The sequence below is a fragment of the Jaculus jaculus genome, chromosome 10 (assembly GCF_020740685.1).
Source record: "Jaculus jaculus isolate mJacJac1 chromosome 10, mJacJac1.mat.Y.cur, whole genome shotgun sequence".
Classification (NCBI taxonomy): domain Eukaryota; kingdom Metazoa; phylum Chordata; class Mammalia; order Rodentia; family Dipodidae; genus Jaculus; species Jaculus jaculus.
Genome location: NC_059111.1, coordinates 65,934,232 through 65,955,756, shown reverse-complemented (window position 1 = coordinate 65,955,756; position 21,525 = coordinate 65,934,232). Strand labels below are relative to the sequence as shown.

The window sequence follows — 21,525 nt, the reverse complement described above, 5'->3', positions numbered from 1 at the left end:
AAAATTAACTTGAGACAAGTATGTTGCTCACTGGATATCCTGAGCCAAAACTACTCAATTACAAGTATGACATATGTACCTAACAGCACGGTTTTGACTGCAAATGCTTTCCAAGAGTTGTGGTTTCATAGCCATGCACAGCTCAGTCAATCCTGGGGTTCAATTTTCTTATTCATTTTTATCTCTTTGCTTTTTATACTTCTGTCTATATTTACTTAGGGTCTTTTGATCATTGTCCCTCACGTGTGTGTCTAAGAGTGTTAGAAACAAATTATTCTGGGGTTATGTGTCAACTATCGGCCTCTTTGCACATTGGGATGGTTTGTTTCCTCTCCTGTAGAAAAGGCCATGATTCCATTTCTTCCTAGTATGTGACATTTCCCACACCATGAGTCTTTTCCAGTCAGTCTTCTTACACTGTTTTTAACTTTGGCAATCCAGAGTCCTAGTAAAAAGCTTTAAAAAAAAAAAAAATCCATCTTTTTAAGTCGGAAGGGCGGCTTGAGCCCGCAGGAAGCGTTAGGCCGACCTCCAGTATCCCAGCATCCCTTGCGCCCGGCAGCTCTTCCCTCGCGTCTCTATGATTGCGGTGGCGGCTACGGCGGCGGCGGCGGCGGCTCCTCTAACTTTCGTACTGGTCTGAGTGGTACCGAGCTCGGAGGGTCGTCATGTCAGAGAAGAAGCAGCCGGTAGACCTGGGTCTCCTGGAAGAGGACGACGAGTTCGAGGAGTTTCCTGCCGAAGGTAACCGGCTGGGCCCTTCCTCCGGGCGGCGCGGACGGTGACTCAGGCGGCGCGAGGGCGCCCGGGCCCTGCGGGGAGGAAGTCCGCGCTCCGCGGCCCGGGGTCGCGCGGGTCTCGCTGCCGTGGCCCGGGCTTGTGACTCCTCACCGGGGCAGCCTAGGTGAAGAGAGCCCCTCGCGGCGTCCGGGAGGTTTCTCTTCGCTCTTCCGCCTCCTTCCGTGCGCCCCACGCTTTCCTTTGGTCCAGCACCTGCCCCGGCCGTTGCGGAGCAGGTTGAACTCGAGCTGCTCTCTTCCGGGACGGTTTAAAGGAACCTCGTGCGGCGGAGAGAGAGGACCCTTTGCGGGGTGCGCGCTGCCCCTCGTGATTTGTGGTCACTTGGAATTAACAAGCGTAGGCTTCATACGGCTCTAAAACATTCTACATTTTTTATCATCAACTTCCAAATTACAGAGGCCCTTTAGTTTTCTTCTTGTAGGTGATAACAGCTAATATTTTAGCGGTTCTTGGAAAAGTAAGTGCTTTGCTTGTTACACATATTTTATTTTCACAAACACGTAGTAGGTACTGCTGTCAGATAAAGATACTTTGGAAGTATGGAACAAATAAGAAAAAGGCCTAGTGTCCTAACTGGCTAGAAGTGATGAAACTGCAATTGGAACCTTGCCCGGCTCTTTGGCTGAACTGCCTCAGTTTGTTAGATCTTTTACCATCTTAAGTTTTCAGAATCGACTGCTTTATTGGCCAGTTGTTATGAGTAGGATTAATAAATATTTACCTTGCTTGAAAACAAAGTGTTATTATCGGATAGGCTTTCTGAACGTGATAAAGAGAGAATTGTGATTAGTGTTAGAGATGTTGGCATCAAGTAAATATCTCTTCACTAAAGTTGTCCTGAGTTGTATACATTATCCATGATCCCCTTGTACATAAAACCACATAACTGAGACATTTGTTCTAAATCTACACCATTTTTAGGAAAGAGTATTGTTTGTTACACATATTACACATCCTCTTAAACAAGCTCAAAGCATATTTCCTCCCAGTTATTCATAATATACTGTGGAGATAGTTAATGTTTTACTAGTTGATTTATCAGTTCTGTGGGATTGATTAATTTATTTATTTTCAGACTTTCATGTTGGTTCAGAATCCTCTATTTAAAAGCCACATGGAAGAAAGCCAGAAAATTGAAGACAGAGTCAAATTTGTTCTCAAATTACAAATTCTCAAGTGATATTTATTCTTCATTTGTTACATACCAGGTACACTGTTAGATACTTGGTGTACATATGTAGTCTAACATTTCATCCTGAGGAGACAGGCTCAAATGTTAGAAATAAAACACTTCACCAGTAAAGTAAGTAGCCAGCTCAGGATCTGAAAGGTCTGTGTGATGTCTTCATCCAAACTTTCCCCCTTACATTTAGCAAATGCATCTATTTAAAATAGATAATTGAGGGTTGACAACCTCTAAGGCTTTAGAAACAACTGTATATAACAACTGTGTATTTGATACGCCAGATTTTTTTCAGCAACATCAACTTTGGTGCAGTGTGTAGTTTGACCTACTAAGTTTGTTATGACTAGTCATTTGTTCAAGTTTGTTTTTTAAAAGTAATATTAAAGGGCTGGAGACCAGATTTCTCAGTGGTTAAGGCTCTTGCCTGCAAAACCTAATGACTCAAGTTCATTTCCCCAGTACACACACAATGCCAGATGTACAAAGTGGTGCATACATCTGGAGTTCCTCTGCAGCAGCTAGAGGCCCTGGCATGCCCTCATTCATTCATTCATTTATTCATTCATATTCTCTCTCCTCTCCTTGCAAATAAATAAACAAAAATATTTTTAAATGATAAAAATATACTTAAGGGGAAACAGTGATTCTGAAGACCAAAGGATGCACAGCAGATTGGTCTATTAATATTGAATGATTTATCATTTGTGAAGTTTACTGATTATTTGTTGTCTCCAGGTTTGAATACACAGAATATAATTTATTGAGGAAACTACATTTAAAACAAGAAGCAGCCTTGAAATGCTTTCATTAGCCTTCCCTAGTTTATCGTAAGTTGAATTAAGGAAATTTTGCCAAATGTAAAGTTAGCCCAGTGTGTGAAACCTCTACTTACAAGTGAAAACTGTTAATTTTAGATAATAAATGAAAAGACAAAATTTAGGAAAATAATTACCAAAGAAGTTTTTCTTGAGACTGTATTTTCTTTCATATCTTGCCTTTGGTTTAGATTCTCTGTGGCTGCTCAGAATTGTGAGGACGGGGCCAGCAGTCTTGTCACTGTCATTTTGGGGAGGCTGTTAAAAACTTATCTCCTGCCTTAACCTAGATGTCTGAATCATCTGGTGGAGTTGACCAAGAATCCTGAGATTTGTAGGCTTTCATAAGCATTATTTTAAAACTGTGCTCAATTTTGAAACGGTATTTGAGTTTTGTGTTAATATTACCCTGATTTATTTTCAAGTTCTTTTCCATTGGAAAAGTAATTTTCCTTGTGATTTCCATTTATGGCAAAATAGGCTATCGACAAACTCAATAACAGCACACATGAAAAGTTGTAGTTTAGTCAGTGATGATCTCTGCCTTGTATAGGAGATTTTACTTCCAACCTTGTTGAATCTCGGGCTCCAGAGTGGATGCTGTCCACTCTCTTGTAGAACTGGAAATACTGAGCCTGTCACATTTGAGTTATGTATTTGACTGATGACTATCTTTCCCGTGGGAGTGTTGTTGTTGCACCACATCTTAGATAAGAACATTTTTGATAGGATGTTAGTTAAGAAATTTTAGAGAAAAGATTTTTTTTTATTAATTTTATTTTATTTTTTGTTGTTGTTTTGTTTTCCAAGGTAGGGTCTCACTGTAGCTTAGGCTGATCTGGAAATCTGTGTGTAGTCTCAGAGTGGCCTCGAACTTATGGCAATCCTAACGTCTGCCTCCCAAGTGCTGGGATTAAAGTTGTGCGCCATCATGCCCGACTTTTAAAAGGAAGCTAAGATGTTTTCATGGAGGCCTCATTGTTTCATCTGAAATAGCCCTTCTCAGTTGTGAATTATATATAACATGTAGAATGATTCTGTAAAGGTTCAGAGAAACAAATATTCCCTTTATATGCTCCATCTAATCCAAATCTGTTACATTGACAATTTTTCCCAATTACTCTTAATTAGTGTTATGTAACTAACATACTGCATATTAAGAAGGAGCTATTTAAAACTCATTTTTTTTTCTTTTTTTATAGTATAATTTAAAGAAACTATTTATTTGAGAGACAGAGAGAATGAATGAATATGGTGCATCAGGGTCTCTTGCCAATGCATATAAACTCTAGATGCATGCACAACTTTGCATCTGGCTTTACATGAGTATTGGGGAATTGAACCTGGGCCCTCAGGCTTTGCAAGCAAGTGCTGTTTTTAAATTTTTTAAAAATTAGTTCTGTACTCAGTGAATACAGTCAACTTGATACCATTGTTAGCCTCCTCCATGTCCTCCCCCCTCCACATGGACCCACCTTGTTGGGGTACATGGGTCATGTATTGTGGGGTTAGCCATCATTTGTGGGTTGCAGGAAATGTCTTTGTGTGTCATGACCCAATGTGTGGCTCTGACATTCTTCCCACCCCCTCTTTCGCAAATTTTCCTGAGACTTGTTGGGTTCATTTTAGGTCTGCTTCATTGATCAGATCTTGGGAGCCTCTGTGTCTCTGGGTATCTGATTTGGTAGGAGTTGATTGTTCTCAGTGTTGATGTCCTTCACCTTTGTGCTGGTACCAGGTTCACCAAGAAAACAGCACTCTTGCTTGTTTTGCCAATTATTCTTAGTTTCAGCTGGGGCCCTTTTGAGGTATGATAGGGTGGTTCCCTCCTTAGGATCTGCATCTATCTGAAAAAGAGAAGCAGATTTTCCAATAAAGAGTAATGTTAGCACCAAGTAAATGGGATAACCATTATTTCTTAAGAGATAAGTTTACAGGTGTGGGCTGATTGGTGGTAGCTTGATAATGGAGAGCCGGCTCAATTTTGGATCTAGTTCTGACTTGTTTCCCAGTTCCAGCTATGGGTTCCATTCCTCTGAGCAGATCAATTAACCAAATCAAGAGCAGTTGGTTTTCCACCATGACTGTGTGCCACTATTGCACTTGTGTGAGCATCACGACAGGTTATTTGCTACTAAGTAGGTTAGACCATGAGTTGCTTGGACAAATATTGGTCATTTTCCTCCAGTCACCCACATAGCACCTGCTGGCACTAGATGCACTAACTGTCTGGGGACTGAATTTCTTCCAGCTTCCAGCCATGTCACTCCATGTTACGTGTCAACAGCATTTGGTGGTGTCTTCAGCAGTAGGATCTTACCACTAACCTTTGGTGGGTCATCAAATACCCTGACAGAAATCTGTCATTCTTTTAGGAAACCTTGTAGGTCTCTGATCAAAAGCTCATTGTGGCTGCTATATAGCTACCTGCTGGTACTGGGAATTACAAGTCAGTGCCCATGAAGAAAAAGGTAAGTAATATAAAACAGAGAGAAGATGGGGGAGAAAGAGAGAGAGAGAAGCAGTAGAAGATTAAGGTCAGTCTTTGTACCCTCTCCAGGACCTTGTGACTCAGGTGTTCCCTCTAAGGGCCTGGTGAAGGTTCAACCATTTGATCTGTCTTTTAGGATGTAGAATTTTATGGTACCATTGCCTTTGGGTCCAGATTTGTGTCCCCTACCCCTGCCTTGCCCTTACCTCCCTTCCTCACCCACCCTATTGTCCAGTCCTCCAGATGCTTACTAGGTATATTGGCATCTTGGGTAGATTCAGGTTAGGTGCTATAGATGAGTGAGACTATGTGGTGATTATCTTTCTGTGATTGGGTGAGTTCACTGAGAATGGTTTGTTCCAGGTTTGACCATTTTTCTTCAAATTTCATTTTATCATTTTTTCTTTACTGCTGTGTAGAATTCCATCATGTAGATAGATACACCTCATCTTAGCTATCCATTCATGTAATGATGGGCATCTGGGTTGATTCCAGCTTTTTGCTACTACAAATTGAGCAGCTATAAATATGGTTGAGCATATCTCTCTGGACTAAGGCTTGGAGCTTTTAGGGTACATGCTCAGTAAGGGAATAACTGGGTCTTTTGGTGACTTTAAACGAGTCTCCATAGTGCTTTCCAAAGTGGTTGTACCATTTTACATTCCCACCAACAGTGAATGAGAGTTCTTATTTCTCCACATCCTCATCTGCCCTGCATTTATTTTCATTTGATTTTTTCAAGTTTGCTATCCGTACTAGGGTAAGGTGGAATCTCATAGTATGTTTAAGATGAATAAAATGCATTCTTAGTTACTTGGTATACTGAGTGAGACTAGCCTTTATAAGGAAGCCGTTCAAAGTTTTGGGTACAATTGATTTTAATATTTTTTGAAGACTGTCATGAAGTTAGAATTTTAGATCCAGAGAGCAACTTAGTTCTAGAGATTTTGCATTTCATTCATCATACAGGTAGGTTGGTGGAAATAGATGGCTTCTAAAACTGAAGTAATTACTGTATATATTTGGAGTTTTGACCAAGTTTTCATTATTAGGCACCTGCTGAATCTCTGATGCTTAGAAGTAGATGAGGGAGCAAGTGGGAAGAAACAAATAGTCCTTTGGGTTCTTTGATTTTCTTTCCTTTGCCAGAGTTAGGATGTATTACTTTGCTTTTATAAAATATAAGAAATGAAATTGAGTTTACTTTGCTGGAGCAATAAGCTTTGCAGTAATTCTGTTACACTATTTTTTAAGTTTTCTATCATGAGTGAAACTCATATAATACTCTGAAGAAATCAAGAACTGGCTACTACCTACCTTTCTACCCTACTTGGCTGCGTTGCGAAATTCCCGGGAAGACCCTGTTACTGTTGAGATGTCTTTGAGATCACCTAGTAATAGGCTAGTGATCTTATGGTACTTCTGAACAAGTCCTTTCTCCTGTGTCTTAACAAGTAGGGCATCTTATAATGATGTAAATATCAGGTGAATATTATAGTATATCACATTCTTTTGATGGGGCATAGGTACAAAACAACTGCCAGCATTTATTAATGGGTAGAAGCCAAGAATTCTAAATGTGTGTTGTACATAGACAGGCCTACACATAAGGAAGAATTGTCATGGGAATTGTGCGATTGAGAAATCTTGACATTAACTGTACTAAGCAGCCATTGGAATGATTTTTCAGAATTTTGAATGTAGATGATAGACAGGACCAATATTAACTATTTTATACACTGTGCTAGTCAGTTTACCTAGTGCCAAAATGGGCTTTCCTGCTAGTTACATTGAGTTAGCAAGAAATGGAGAAAACTGGGTGTGATGGTGCATGCCTTTAATCCCAGCACTTGGAAGGCCAAGGTAGGAGAATAACTGTAAGTTCAAGGCCAGCCTGAGAGTACATAGTGAATTCCAGGTAAGCCTGAACTAGAGTGAGACCCTACCTCAAAAAACAAAAGAAATGGAGAACTCAAAGAACAAATAGTCTTTATATAATGGGAAAGCACCTTCTGAATGTCCATCATTGATAATTGTATTCAAATAAGGGAGTTTGAACCCAGGATGGAAGAAACGTGACTGAAAAGTAGACCTGTGTTCAGATCTATCATTCATAAAAAAATACTAATCATTTGACCTCCTTAAAAATACATAGGAAAAGGGCCTGGCATGGTGGTGCATGCCTTTAAGCCAGCACTCAGGTGGCAGAGGTAGGATCACTGTGAGTTTGAGACCAGCCTGGAACTACAAAGTGAGTTCCAGGTCAGCCTGGGCTAGAATGACTAGAGAGCCTACCTTGAAAACAACAAACCATCTATGGTGTGTGTGTGTGTGTGTGTGTGTGTGTGTGTGTGTGTGTGTGTGTGTAAAATTCAACCTAAAAAAGAGTATATGTTGAAAAGTAAAAGCAAAAACTGTTTCTTCCCCCTTCTTCCCACCAGACATTTTCATGCTCCATTGGTAACTACTGTTGCATGGGGTTTTTTTTGTTGTTGTTTTTGCTGGCATGCTTCAAGAATTTATGGGTAAATTGTGCTTGTTTACATATGTCCTTTAAATACAGAGAATCATACTATACTATTCTCCTACTGTTAATTATTATTTACTATATCTTAGACATGATTTTACACTATTACGAAAAGTTACCTCATACCACATTGTACGCATGTTGAATAATCTATTTAACTTGTTCCTTATTAGGTTTTTGTTTTATACTTGTATAGACTTCTCTTGATAATTTTGCGTCTTTATGTGTTTTTGTGCTCATATATGAGAATATAAAAGAAAAAAATCAAATTGGCAGGGCTTTTTTCTGTATATGCATAGTAGTAGATGTGTGTGTGGTGTGGTGCACACACATGTGCATGCAAATATAACACCCTGTTTCTATACTGGCACAGGTCAGAGGAGAACATTGGGTGTCCTCCTCAATCATTCATTTGGTAATTTTTTTCATTGAAACAGTCACTGATTCCAGAGTTTGCTATTTTTTTGTGACCCATTGATTTTCTGGTCTCTGCCCCTCACATGGCTGACGTTGTACATATGTGTGGCCATGCCCAGCAGTTTACTTTCGTGCTGGGGAAATGGAACTCAGCTTAGATAGTCTTACCCCCTAACCCTCATGGTTGTGAAGAAAGTGCACTTAACCCCTGTGCCATATCTACAGCTCCTAGATCTGTTTTTTTTTTTTTTAATAATGTGATTTTGAAATAATTTAAAACTTACACTGTAGTTAAAAGTCTAGCATTAACATTTTTTGTCATAACTATTTCAGAATAAGTTGCCAACTTGATAGCCATTGCCCATAAGGATTTTAACATGTATTTCTTAGAAATGTAGCCATAATCAACAACCAACATTAGAAATTAAAACATTGAAACATTACTGTCATCTGTACTTAGGATTCTCCAATTATCCCAGTAATATGTTGATCATCATGAATTACGTTTAGTTGTCCTATTTCTTTGAGCATTTGCTTTGTCTTTGACTCTTGTGGTTTTGCCATTGTCACAGTTACTTTGTAGACTGTTTCCCAGAGTTCAGTTCATTTTTCACATGATTAAATATAGGTTCTGTATCTTGAAAGGAATTTCTGGTGATGGTGCTGTGTTTGCATTGTTGCATCTATCAGGTGGAACATGATTCCCCTTTGTTTTGTTCCTAAGTTTTCACTTTGATCAATATGAAGGTGGTGACAATCGAGCTTTTCTGTTGTTAGGCTGCTCACTTGCCTTCATAATTAGTACCTATTTTATGGGGAGGGACTTTGAATTTATGCAAATATCAATTCTAATTACCAAGCTTTCAAGGTATTTGCTTATTTATTCATTAACACTTATATTAGTGTGGTTTCAAGAATTGTTACTATGATTTTTCATCTTTTGTTTGCCCCGCAAACTCCAAGCTGTCCTGTATGTTATTCTTACATGTCCCCATCATTTTCTGCATTCTGACCCAATGTAAAACTAGTCTAATTTCCATGTTCCAGCCCTGAAATCATCCATTTCTTTAAGGAGAACAAAGTCTTGGTTCCAGGTATGCTCATTGGTTTCAGGAGACTGTGCAGTTGTGTGGGCATATGTATACAACCACAATTACAGATACCTCCAGTTACAAGTCAGCATCAGGGTTCTTTTAGTGGGTCCCCACCCCCAATATCTGTAATTCCATTCTCTAGTAACAAGTTACCTGGCTACCATTGTCTTAAATATATTGTTTATTTTCTCATCCTCCTCTCTGTTCAATTTTTGCTACCCTCTCCCAAGGCAGAAACTTTCTTCACCTTGCTTGGACTCAGGATTCTTCCTGTATGTAAAGTCCCCCCCTCCCCTTCACACCTAGATGACTTCTTCCTTCTGTCCAGGTTCTGGCACCTCCACCAACATCATGCTGCCCTTCTCAGGAATGTTCTGTTTGATCACCTTCAGTTCTGACTTTCTTTTTTTTTTTTTTTTTGAGGTAGGGTTTCACTCTGGCCCAGGCTGACCTGGAATTCACTATGTAATCTCAGAGTGGCCTTGAACTCACAGTAATCCTCCTACCTCTGCCTCCCGAGTGCTGGGATTAAAAGCATGCACCACCACACCCGGCACCTCTGACATTTTATCCAGAAACGTGTGCATTTTAAATATGGAGATATATTGTTATTTTTTTAGAAGAATTACACCAATTTAGGTTTCCATTTATAATTCATTTTTTTCTCTTTCCTCTCATAAGCTTGCTTACTCTAGGTATTAAACATTTCAGCCATCACCAACATTACAGGTTAAAAATGAAACTAGTTTATTTTAAGTTGATTTCTTTACATTTTTCGTTGAATTTTTTTTTCTTAATTTTCAGTTTGTAATTTAGGAATAACGCTTTTCAGAGTCGTGAAAGACTTACACCTATTATAGCCCGCTTGGGCTATCATAAGAAAATGTTGGACACTGGGTAACTTAAACACAAAAAAAAATTTCTCACCTGGTCTAGAGGTTGTGAAGTTCAAAATCAAGATCTTGGCAGATTGAGTTCCTGGTGAGGGTGAAAATTTGCCTTCTCATGGGATAGAACAGCCTCTTGGTGTCTTTTTTGGGAACTAATCCTGTTGTGAGGTTCTTCTCTTTCCTGATTTCATTCAATCCTATTCATTTTCAAAAAGCCCCATTTCCAAATTACATCACACCAGTAGTGAAGGCTTATATAAATTTAGTAAGAGAGGCACAAACATTCAGGTCATAACAATGACATATATAAAGTGCCTAATAGCTTAGCATGGGCCTGCCAGTAGCTCAGTGCATGTGACCACTTGAGTTCAAATCGCCAGTACCCACTTAAAAAAAAACATCAGACATGGTAGAGTGCACCTGTAATCCCTGGTGCTCTGGAGGCTGAGACAAGTACACCCCAGAGCTTTCTGGCCATCCAGTATATCCTAATCAGGAAGCTCTAAGATAATGAAAGTCCCTGTCTCTCAAAGGAGAAAGACAGTATTATCTGAGGGAGGCTAACTCCCAAGATTGTCCTCTTGTCTCCACATGTGCATACATGTGCACCTGCATACATGTGTACCCATACACATACAAGCATGCATGCATTCCACACACATGCACAAAAATGGCTTGTCACAAGTTTCATATTCAGTAAGTATCCTCTTATTTCTCCCCTTGCTTTATTGAACTTAGGAGTTTGTATCTTAGATGTTGTTTGGTATTTAGAATTTGAACGATTTATGATATTTCAACTAATATTTTTGGACATGTTCAAAATTAAGTTTGTTAAATTTCTGGGTTATTTTCTAGTGTCATAAACTATTAAATACTGGGCTGGAGAGAGGGCTTAGCTGTTAAGGTGCTTACCTGTGAAGCCTGAGGACCCAGGTTCTATTCCCCAGTGCCCATGTAAGCCATATACACAAGGTAGCACAGGCATCTGGACTGGAGTTCGTTTATAGTGGCTAGAGGCCCTGGCATTCTCTCTCTTACTTTCTCAAATAAATAAACTAATTAGATGCTTTCTAAATAATAACAAAAAACAAGAAAAGAAAAATTTAAAAATAAAAAAATTTAAAGAGTAAAATTGACATTAAATGATTTTTCTTTTTTTTTTTTTCTGAGGTAGGGTCTCACTCTAGCTCAGGCTAACCTGGAACTCACTATGGAATCTCAGGGTGGCCTTGAACTCACGGTGATCCTCCTACCTCTGCCTCCCGAGTGCTGGGATTAAAGGCGTGCGCCACCACGCCCAGCTACATTAAATGATTTTTCAAAAGGAAAGGATACTGGAGTTACATAATGTTTAAAGTTGCATAAGGCATGTACATATCCTACAGTGTTTAAGGGTTAAAGGTACATAACATGGGCTGAAGACATTGTTCAGCAATTAAAGGCTTATAAAACCTGACCCACATAGAACCCACATAGCAACAGATGTACAAAGTGGCACATGCATCTGGAGTTTATTTACAATGGCAAGAGCCTCAGGCATACCCATTTTCTTTTTCTCTCTCAAAAATATGAAAATAAAAAGATACATAAGACAGACACAAATCAAACATTGTTTAAAGGTTAAAGATGCATCTGTGGTTAAAGTGCTTGCCTGCAAAGCCTAACAACCGAGGTTCGGTTTCCCACTACCCACGTAAAGCCAGATACACAAAGCGGCCCATGTATCTGGAGTTATTTGTTCACCCATCCGTCTATCCTTCCTTCCTTCAATCCTCCCTCCCTCCCTTCTTCCTCCCTCCTTTTCTTTATTTCTCTCTCTCCTTGTAAGTAAATAGTAAATAAAATAAGAAATAACAAAGAAAAGCTGGGTGTGGTGGCACACACCTTTAATCCTAGCACTCAGGAGGCAGAGGTAGGAGGATCATCATGAGTTTGAGGCTCTCTTGAGACTACATCATAGTTAATTCCAGGTCAGCCTGGACCAGAGTAAGACCCTACCTCGGAAGACAGAAAGAAAGAAAGAAAGAAAGAAAGAAAGGAGGGAGGGAGGGAGGGAGGGAGGGAGGGAGGGAGGGAGGGAGGGAGGGAGGGAGGGAGGGAGGGAAAGAAGGAAAGAAAAAGAAAGAAAGAAGAAAGAAAGAAAAGAGAAGAGGGAGGGAGGGAAGGAAGGAAGGAAGGAAGGAAGGAAGGAAGGAAGGAAGGAAGGAAGGAAGGAAGGAAGGAAGGAGAAGGAAGGAAGGAAGGAGAAGGAAGGAGAAAGAAAGAAAGTACATATCATGCAGTGTTAAGGAATACATACAGTTTAGAATAAATAATCCCTACGTCCAGATGAGAGTTGTGAACTTAGACTATTAAACAGTACAAAACAGTTCTTTTAAAAAATAATTGTCTATATATCAGTGGTTGTATGGACTGAGCATCAGCAAGCAATGGTGACTTAAATAGCGTTTGATACCACTACTTGATGGTTAAACATTATACATTGAAAATTATGGTGAACTATGAAAACATTGAAAAGAAATTCAAAAACCATAAAATCTCAGATATATTTTTCTAGTTTTGTGTGATCCATTGTACATGCAGTGAGTGTTAGGTACATAGGTCATTGTATTTATTCTGGAAAATGTTTTTCTAGATTTCCCTTTTAGCCCTCTAATTTCTTTGTAGTGATTAGCATGCATAGCATGTAATAAGTGATTTATTCTTTTGGTTTGTATTTGTTGTTTCCTATAAATCTGGAACTAGAAAGTATGGAGGGAATGGAATAAGGTATTGACTTTATAACGTAGGGATCAGCAAAACATCCAAGGTCACAGCTTTCTAGACTGAAGCAAATTTCGCTCTTTATATAGGTATCTGAGTTTAGGAAGTACTGTAAAGGTTAAGGAAATACATGTCAGTGACTTGTACTAACTAGAGCTCTTCAGTGTTTGGAACTGCATATTCTGAGAGGAGACTCTAAGCTGAACTTTTATTTTATTGTTATTATTTTTTAACCTCTCCCTACCTGAATTTACCTAGGGCAGCATCTGTTGTGCTTCCAGGTAAGATTTCCTTCCTCAGTATATGCGTGTGTTTCGGAAGGTGGGAGGTGGAGGGGGAAGGACACAAGCAACTAATTGTCTAGCTTAATAGCAGTTCAGAAGAAAAGGAAATGATTTCTACTTATTTAAAATGTGAGTTAGGGCTGGAGAGATGGCTTAGCGGTTAAGCGCTTGCCTGTGAAGCCTAAGGACCCCGGTTCGAGGCTCAGTTCCCCAGGTCCCACGTTAGCCAGATGCACAAGGGGGCGCACGCGTCTGGAGTTCGTTTGCAGAGGCTGGAAGCCCTGGCACGCCCATTCTTTCTCTCTCCTCTATCTGTCTTTCTCTCTCTGTCTGTCTCTCTCAAATAAATAAATAAATAAAAATTTAAAAAAAGATTATAAAATGTGAGTTAGTGAAAAAATAAATAAGTAAAGCCAGGTGTGGTGGCACACACCTTTAACCCCAGCACTAGGGATCAGGTAGAAGGATCACAGTGAGTTCGAGGCTACCCTGAGACTACATAGTGAATTCCAGGCCAGCCTGAGCCAGTGTGAGACCTTACATCGAAAAACAAAACAAAACGAATGTGATTAAGTACCACTGAAAGAACTTTGAACAGAGAAATGTAGGAAAGGGGTTTCCAAAAGAAGAGGGAAGTCGTCGATGCTTAGTTTCAGAATCCCTGTCACAAATAGCAAATTCTTACTGATAGTGGCAACGCTTAGGACTTGTTTTTACCTATTTGCTCTCCACCAACGATGTTGTTTCTTACTAGAGAAACTAGTAGTGCTGTATCAATTTCTTGGCTACCAAATAGACATTAGGCTGAATACATGTAAGATGACTAGTTGTTAAGGTTTCATTATCATATTTATGAGTGTAATAGTGCTGTTCATAATTGTTATTGTTTCCTTTCACATTTGATGAATGCAGCTTAGTATATTTTTCATGAAATGATCTGTGTACATACACAAATTCTTAATTTGAAGTTTAGTTTGTGTATACTCAGAATAGCTTTACTATTACAGAATGAGAATTTGATGCTCCTAAAAATTGGTACAGAACATTTATAAGCCCGTTTAATATGCTAAGCACACTTTCCCTTTTACTTTCCTACAGAGAAGCCTTTAAGAAATCTGGGAACATATGTTACAAGAATGGGAAAATATTAAAAGCATATTCTAAAATGAATGAAAACTCCTTTAACATATGTCAAAGTGATAGATGAAGTATGTGAGATATTTAGTGGCCCCATTTCTTTAAATTTTAAGCTAGTCATAGATATAATTTTATTTGACAGTTGCAAAGCTAACTTCAGGGTAAAGTTTAAATAATTGAGATTTAATAGAAATTTATGAATTAGTAATTTGTTATTTTCAATTTTGATTTTAAAAGAGATGCAACATTTTAAACCAGTACACATCTAGAGGCAAATTAAACATAGCTATGTTAAATAATTGATCACAATTCTGACAGTGCATTCGCGTTGAAGGTAAAGTGTATATTTTGCAAGGTCATCTATGTATTGAAGGATGGCATTAGACATGAAGAACATACCCTTAAAGGCTATAAAAAGTGGTTAAATATAATTGGTCATCAATATTGACATTGAAATTACAATACAATTTAAATATGTATTGCAAGAGATGTAGCAATAGTCCCAGCCTTTTTTTTGTTTATATTCAGAGTTTATATAACTTACATATAGTGCAACATTTGTATGTAATATGGAGGATTTATAAATACTGGAATTGTTATTTGGGGCTATAATCTCTGTTGCTATACTTAACACTCTTTACAGAAAAAGTTCAATGTATAATCCTAGTTAATAGGTAATACTTTTAAGGGTTTTTGGAAAACATGATAGATTCTGATTTGTTAGTGTGGATAGTTTTGTTAATAATGTTCTTATTAAATAGTTTTAAATGCTCAGTAAGTTATAACTCTGAAGAATGTTATTTCTCAGATTCTTAACTTATGGTAATTGCATGGATGTGGCATATGGATAGATTTTAGTGCATCTTACTCTGAAGGGCTAAATTTTAACAGTATGTTCTTATTTGTAAGACTACTAGCTTTTTCATCTTTGTATAACCAACAGCATAATTATGAATACTGCATAATACCAAAACAGTATAGTTCTGTTTTCATGAATCTTTTGTCTATTTCCTCAAGCCTGGCCTGTTGTATTGATTTCCCCACTTCATGATCCAGTTTAATTTTCTGAGAACTTTATTTGTGCCCTATTCCTTCCCTTTTGATAGCATGTTCTCTTTCATTAGGGTAGCATGAAATGGTTCTTAAAAAAGAGAGATGCTTTATCCTTATGCCAAATAACCATTGATCTTCACCTTAATAAACAGAAAATTGTATCATCTTAAAGAAAAAAAGATGCCACTATATGAAGAATTTCAACTTTTTCAGATTAAGAATTGAAACTCCGTAAAGCAAGTTATCGATTCAGTTATGTACCTTGATAATTCTCTGAGGCATACAAGTTAACAAGTATGTGTATTTTTTTTTTCCTCTCACAAAGTTAAAAGAAATAAATCCATCCCGAAATAAATGACATCAAGTAATGACAATATTGAAATCAACATTTCAAACCGAGTAATTACTGGATTAACAGTTTCTGGGACACTATAATTTTAGTGTTTTTGAAAAGGCAATTGCTTTAAAAGACAAGTCACTGTGGTATTTTTGAAAGACTTTATAAGGTTAGCAAAAAAGTGTTGTGTTTTTTTATTTTATATTTTTAACTTTAGTCTTTTGTCACTTGATCATTTCCTTTTTAGGAGCCAGAGCAGATTGAAAGTACCTACGTTAAGATTTAGGAAGCTATGTAGTTGGAAGTAGTTCAGGCTGATGTGAAGCTGGTTATTATACCATTGTGACTTCACTGACATATGCCACCCCTTTTTCTCAAGAACATGTATCAAGTCTTTATTCAGGTTATTTGGATAATCGTTTTTGAACATTTAACTCCTTAAAATATCTCAAAACAGACACATTAAATTTTCTGTTTCTATGCTTAGCTCAGACATCATATTTACAGCCTGGGGTTTGAGGTTGAGGAATAAGTGGTAGAAAAAAGCTAATAAAGTATCTTCTTGTATGGCCGTCTTCATACCATTGGTTTTTTTGATCGTGGTAACAATGATGCTTCAAAACCATAAGAAGTATAATGTAAAGTGATCTTTAAAACCTTTCCCATTTCCAGTGTTGGTTATTTACATAGTATAATTGGTGATTGCATCAATTCAGTCTTTTTAAAAAATATTTTATTTCTATTTATTGATTAAAGAGAAAGAGAGATACAGAAATAGGCAGGTACAGATATAGGGAGAGAATGGACGTGCCAGAGCCTCCAGCCAGCGCAAACAAGTTCTAGATGTGTGTGCCAGGAGAATCGAACCTGGATCCTTAGGCTTTGCAGGCAAATGCCTTAAACACTAAGCTATCTCTCCAGCCCTCAATTCAGTCTTTTTGAAATTGGCTATTTTGCCATATTTTTAAAAATGAGAATGACTTATTTGAAGAGGCCAATTATAAAAAGTCTCATTTTCTAGCTTTGTTTTATAGTTTGGTTACAATTAGATTCAGACCAGTGTTGTTGGCAAGAGTACTGTGGAGGTGATGAGTATCTTTTTGCATGAATCTTTGTGAGGTGTGCATGCATGGGTGTATGTATGTGTGCATATGTGCATATGTATAGAGTCCAGAGGTTGATGGCAGGTGTCTTCCTTAATTGCTTTTTACTTTATTTACTGAGGCAGTGTATCCTACCTGTTTAGCGGGTCTAGCTCCAAGGAATCCCCTGTCTCTACCTCCCAATCACTGGGATTACTGGCAAGCTGCCATACCCACCTGGCAGTTTATGTGGGTGCTGGAGATTCACACTCCAGCCCTCATGCTTGTGCACTCATTTAAGATGTCCTCTATGCCTCTTCTTTTTCCTCTTTGTAATGTAAAGCATTCTGTCCTGTAATTCAACCATTCTTCACCCTATACTTAAATGTCTGTTGTTGATCCCTTAGTGTCACTGAAGGGTTGCCAAATGATGACTCCTGGTTCTGTTACTCTTTGTGCATCTCTACAGCTGGGGAATGTAAAGAACATTGTTCTCAAGTATTGCTATGGACCAACTCATTGGATGTGGTTTGTTTGTTTGTTTGTTTTTAACTCAAAATGTTACTCCTTTAATCCAGTTTTCTGTATCTCTTGACATGCTTTTTGACATTAAAAAGAAATCTCTTAACTTACCTAGTGATTTCATTCTCTTGGATGTGAAATCAACCATTTCTTTAAGAAACTGTTGTTTCTTTTAATGGATGAATAAATGAATGGTGTTCCAACTAAATTCAGGAGAAGTAAAAGTAAGGCTAACCAGTAGGTTCAAAATGCAGCACGAGGACATGAGGCATAGCATAAATGTTTGATCAAATGAAAATTGAAGCATGTCAAAAAGGAAGCAACAATTTAGGAACTAAATGAAAATAATGGTCTTGAGTCATTCATTGTACAATTTTCACATTGAGGACATGTGTATCAGAGGACTTAAGGGACTGGAGAGATGGCTTAGCAATTAAGGCATTTGCCTGCAAAGCAAAAGGACTCAGGTTCAGTTCCCCATTACCCATGTAAAGCCAGATGCATAAGGTGCCCCATGCATCTGGAGTTTATTTGCAGCAGCTAGATGCTCTGGAGTGCCCATCCCCCCCTTTTCTCTTTATCTGCCTCTTTCTCAAATAAATAAATAAATAAATAAAATTTTAAAATACTTAAAAAAGAGAGGACTTAAAGCTTTGTGACTAACATAAAGGATTTATCAGTGGATTTGGATATTAATTTTTATTTTAATGTATAATTAGCCATGGCATATTTTAAGAATTATTAATGAACTGATACATAATTATATATATATGTTATATAATTGTACTATATAAAATGTAATTGTTATATATAAAATATAAATGTTATATAAAATATATATTTACATATATATACATATATACATATATATATATATATATATATATATATATATATATGGACTATATAATTAAACTAAGTAAATAAGTCTAGGTTTTACCTGGAATTTACAGTCTTCCTGTTTTTCCACCTCGTTAGTACTTACATTACAGGTGTGTGCCACCATGCATGGAAAAACATTATTCTAAAACAAACACTATGGTATATATGTGTGTCCCTGTGCAGTGTCATGCTTGTGTGTTAAAATGTAAAGGTATGTCAAGATTATAGCAGTTAGCCTAAGCCTAAGGAAGAGGGCAGGGGCATAGACTTAGATAGCTTGATGTTCTTAAAATCAAAGAGAGTTCAAAGAGACATCACCATGGAGGCAAGATTTTTATGAAGACCAGAGGTATAAGGCATTGAGAGGAATTAACGTTAGAATGATTTTTTTTAGGGGATTGACAGTACCTAAGTCATATATGGAGACGGAACTTTAGTACGATTCCCCTGTGATTTTCCTCCAGTGGACCAGTAACTTCAAGTTAAGCTTATGCCCACTTAGAAATCATACTCAGGAGAGTGTGAATCCTATAAACAATGAACTAGGGCATTCTGCTATAAAGATGTAATATTCAGAGCATAAGGAAAAGATATTTAGGGGCAACTTATATTTATTTCACTGAAGAATGCCCCTTAGTTTTTGAAAATCATGTAAAATCTGAAAGTTTGGTTATAGGAAAACTGTTTAATGGTTAGTTCTTTCTACTATATACTGAATAATTTGGAATCTTTACTGTTAGAACTACTGTACTGTTCCTTATTCCAGTACTACTTAGTTTGTATATATATGTTCTGATCTACATGAAGGCTGGAAAGTTAGAGCAGCCTCTCTTCTAAAACCAAAAGAAAAGAAAAAAAAGGAAAATTTTAAAGTAAAAACATCCCTTCCTATGAACATTTATGTCTTTCAGTTCACGTAGGGCTTGGTGGTACACATCATCCTAGCACTTGAGAGGGAAAAGGGAGGCAGGAAGATCAGAAATTCAAGGTTGTCCTCTGCAGTATAGCAGATTTGAAGCCAGCCTATGATGCATGAAACCTTGTCTCCAAAAACACAAAGAAAACAACTAAACACTGACATCTTTCTGCTTGTCACCCTGCTTCAGGGGTGGTGGTTGGTAGTGGATGTAGAGCTAGGACTTGAAATGCTAGCTAAGCTCTGTACTCCTGAACTATATTCCTAACCTTTTCCTTTCATCATTTTTGGTTTTATTGAGGTAGGCTCTCTAGCCCAGGCTGTCATCTCAGGGTGGCTTTCTACCTAATCCTTCTACCTCTGCCTCCCAAGAGCTGGGATTAAAGGCATGTGCCACCACGCCTGGCTCATTTTACATTTTTTTGTTCTGAAACAAGGTCTTAGCCAAATTGCCTAGGCTGTCCATGAACTGTCTGTAGCTCAGGTGGGGCTTGAACTTGTGGTCTTCCTGCTTCGGCTCACCTGTTAGCTGGGGTTACAGGCATATACTATCAGGTCTAGCTAGCAGTAGTTTGAAAGGCTGTGAAATAGGCTTTTATAAAAGAAATACCAGTGAAATAAATATTCTCCCAAATTTGTAAGTTTTCATGTTATGTGCAGTTGTTTTTATAGTTAACTTCTGCTTTAGATTATGTCCAATTGAAGAAGTGAGACATTATGCCAGCAAAGGCTTTGAGATTTAACAAGGAAGACTACCATTTCTCATAGATACAGTTGTGAGGCTGTGCAATGGACAAGCTTTGTAAAGTGTTTGTATTTGTGGAGATAATAATGTGTGAGAGATATTTACACTTCTCTTTCCCTCTTTAGACTGGGCTGGGTTAGATGAAGATGAAGATGCACATGTGTGGGAGGATAACTGGGATGATGACAATGTAGAAGATGACTTCTCCAATCAGTTACGGTAGGTTCTCATATTATAAGAGTTTTATAATTTTACCTTCTGCATTTAGGTTTTTGATACATCTTGAATAAGTTTTGTATATGATGTCAGTGTAACTCATATTAATATCTAGTTGTCCAGCACCATTGGTTGAATGGAAATTTCTTTTTTGCTCTGTGTGCACACACATGATGTAACAGTTATACAGGGTGACTGTAAAATTTGTAAAGATATGATATTATTACAAATGTAGTTACAAGGTTAATGATTCTCAGAGTTTCAAGTCACTGAGAGTATAACTCAGTGGCAGAGCCCCCTGCCTAGCATGCACAAGGTCTTGACTTTAACCTCAGCACCACCAAAACAAAAACACCCCCCCCCACACACACACACACATGCACACACAAAAGCTTTAAATCCTTGTTAGGGGCTGGAGAAATGGCTTAGTGTTTAAGGTGCTTGCCTGCAAAGCCTAAGGACTGAGGTTCGATTTCCCCTCAACCCACCGAAGCCAGATGTACAAGGTGGCACATGTGTCTGGAGTTCATTTATAGTAGCTGGATGCCATGGTGTGCCCATTCTCTCTCTCCCTGTCTCTCAAATAAAATAATTAAATACTTGTTAAAAATAGAGCATGTTGGTCTAGAGAAATGGCTTAGTGGTTAAAGTGCTTGTTTGCAAAGCCAAAAGACCCAGGTTTGATTCTCCTCGTCCCACATAAGCCAGATGCACAAGGTGGGACATGTGTCTGGAGTTCGTCTGCAGTGGCTGAAAGCCTTGGAGCACCCTTTCTGTATCTGCCTGTCTCCCTCCCTCCCTCCCTCCTTCTCTCTCACTCTCTCATAAATAAAATAAATAAATAAAAATTAAATTTGTTGAAAAAACTTTTAAAAAATAGAACATGTTTATAGTATATGGAACATGTTTGGAGGATAGTAGTAAATCTCTTCTTACATAACTAAGAAAATTAAGAAAAATGAAACTTAAAAGGGACAGCAACATTTTATTATCCTGTTGACTAATATCAATTTCCTTAGTAAAAGTTTCCTGTTAAAGACTAAAATGAAGCTGTCTATTAATATTTTAAGGTAACAACTTCGGCATATTTGCCAGTTGCATTATTTCTCTGTAACCCATTTATCATAAAGAATGCTTAATGATAATGCTCTTTGTGTTTTATTTTAGTGCTGAACTAGAGAAACACGGTTATAAGATGGAGACTTCATAGCATCTAGAGGAAGTATTGAAACCTTGAACTTGAACTGTATGCTAAAGTCTAGGACAGAGAAACTGGGATGGGAAACTATAAAAATATGTTTATTTCATGATCTGCTTGGATTTATTTTTGTTTTTATAACAAAAAATAAATGTTTTGATCCAATCTT

The 21,525-nt window shown here is 37.8% G+C and overlaps 1 protein-coding gene across 1 annotated transcript; it reads left to right on the top strand.

Moving 5' to 3' along the window:
- Positions 1 to 604: 604 nt before the first annotated feature.
- On the top strand, positions 605 to 21,521 carry Sem1 (SEM1 26S proteasome subunit). Its single transcript, XM_045160692.1, has 3 exons — positions 605 to 744; positions 20,068 to 20,161; positions 21,326 to 21,521. Exons 1-3 carry the CDS (start codon positions 669 to 671, stop codon positions 21,366 to 21,368), a joined length of 213 nt encoding a protein of 70 aa, XP_045016627.1. The 5' UTR covers positions 605 to 668; the 3' UTR covers positions 21,369 to 21,521.
- Positions 21,522 to 21,525: the final 4 nt, after the last annotated feature.

Coding starts and splice junctions, on each gene's coding strand:
- Sem1 (XM_045160692.1), top strand. CDS start 669: ATGTCAGAGAAGAAGCAGCCGGTAGACCTGGGTCTCCTGGAAGAGGAC. Junction 745..20,067: donor CGAGGAGTTTCCTGCCGAAG/GTAACCGGCTGG, acceptor TTCCCTCTTTAG/ACTGGGCTGGGTTAGATGAA. Junction 20,162..21,325: donor GACTTCTCCAATCAGTTACG/GTAGGTTCTCAT, acceptor GTTTTATTTTAG/TGCTGAACTAGAGAAACACG.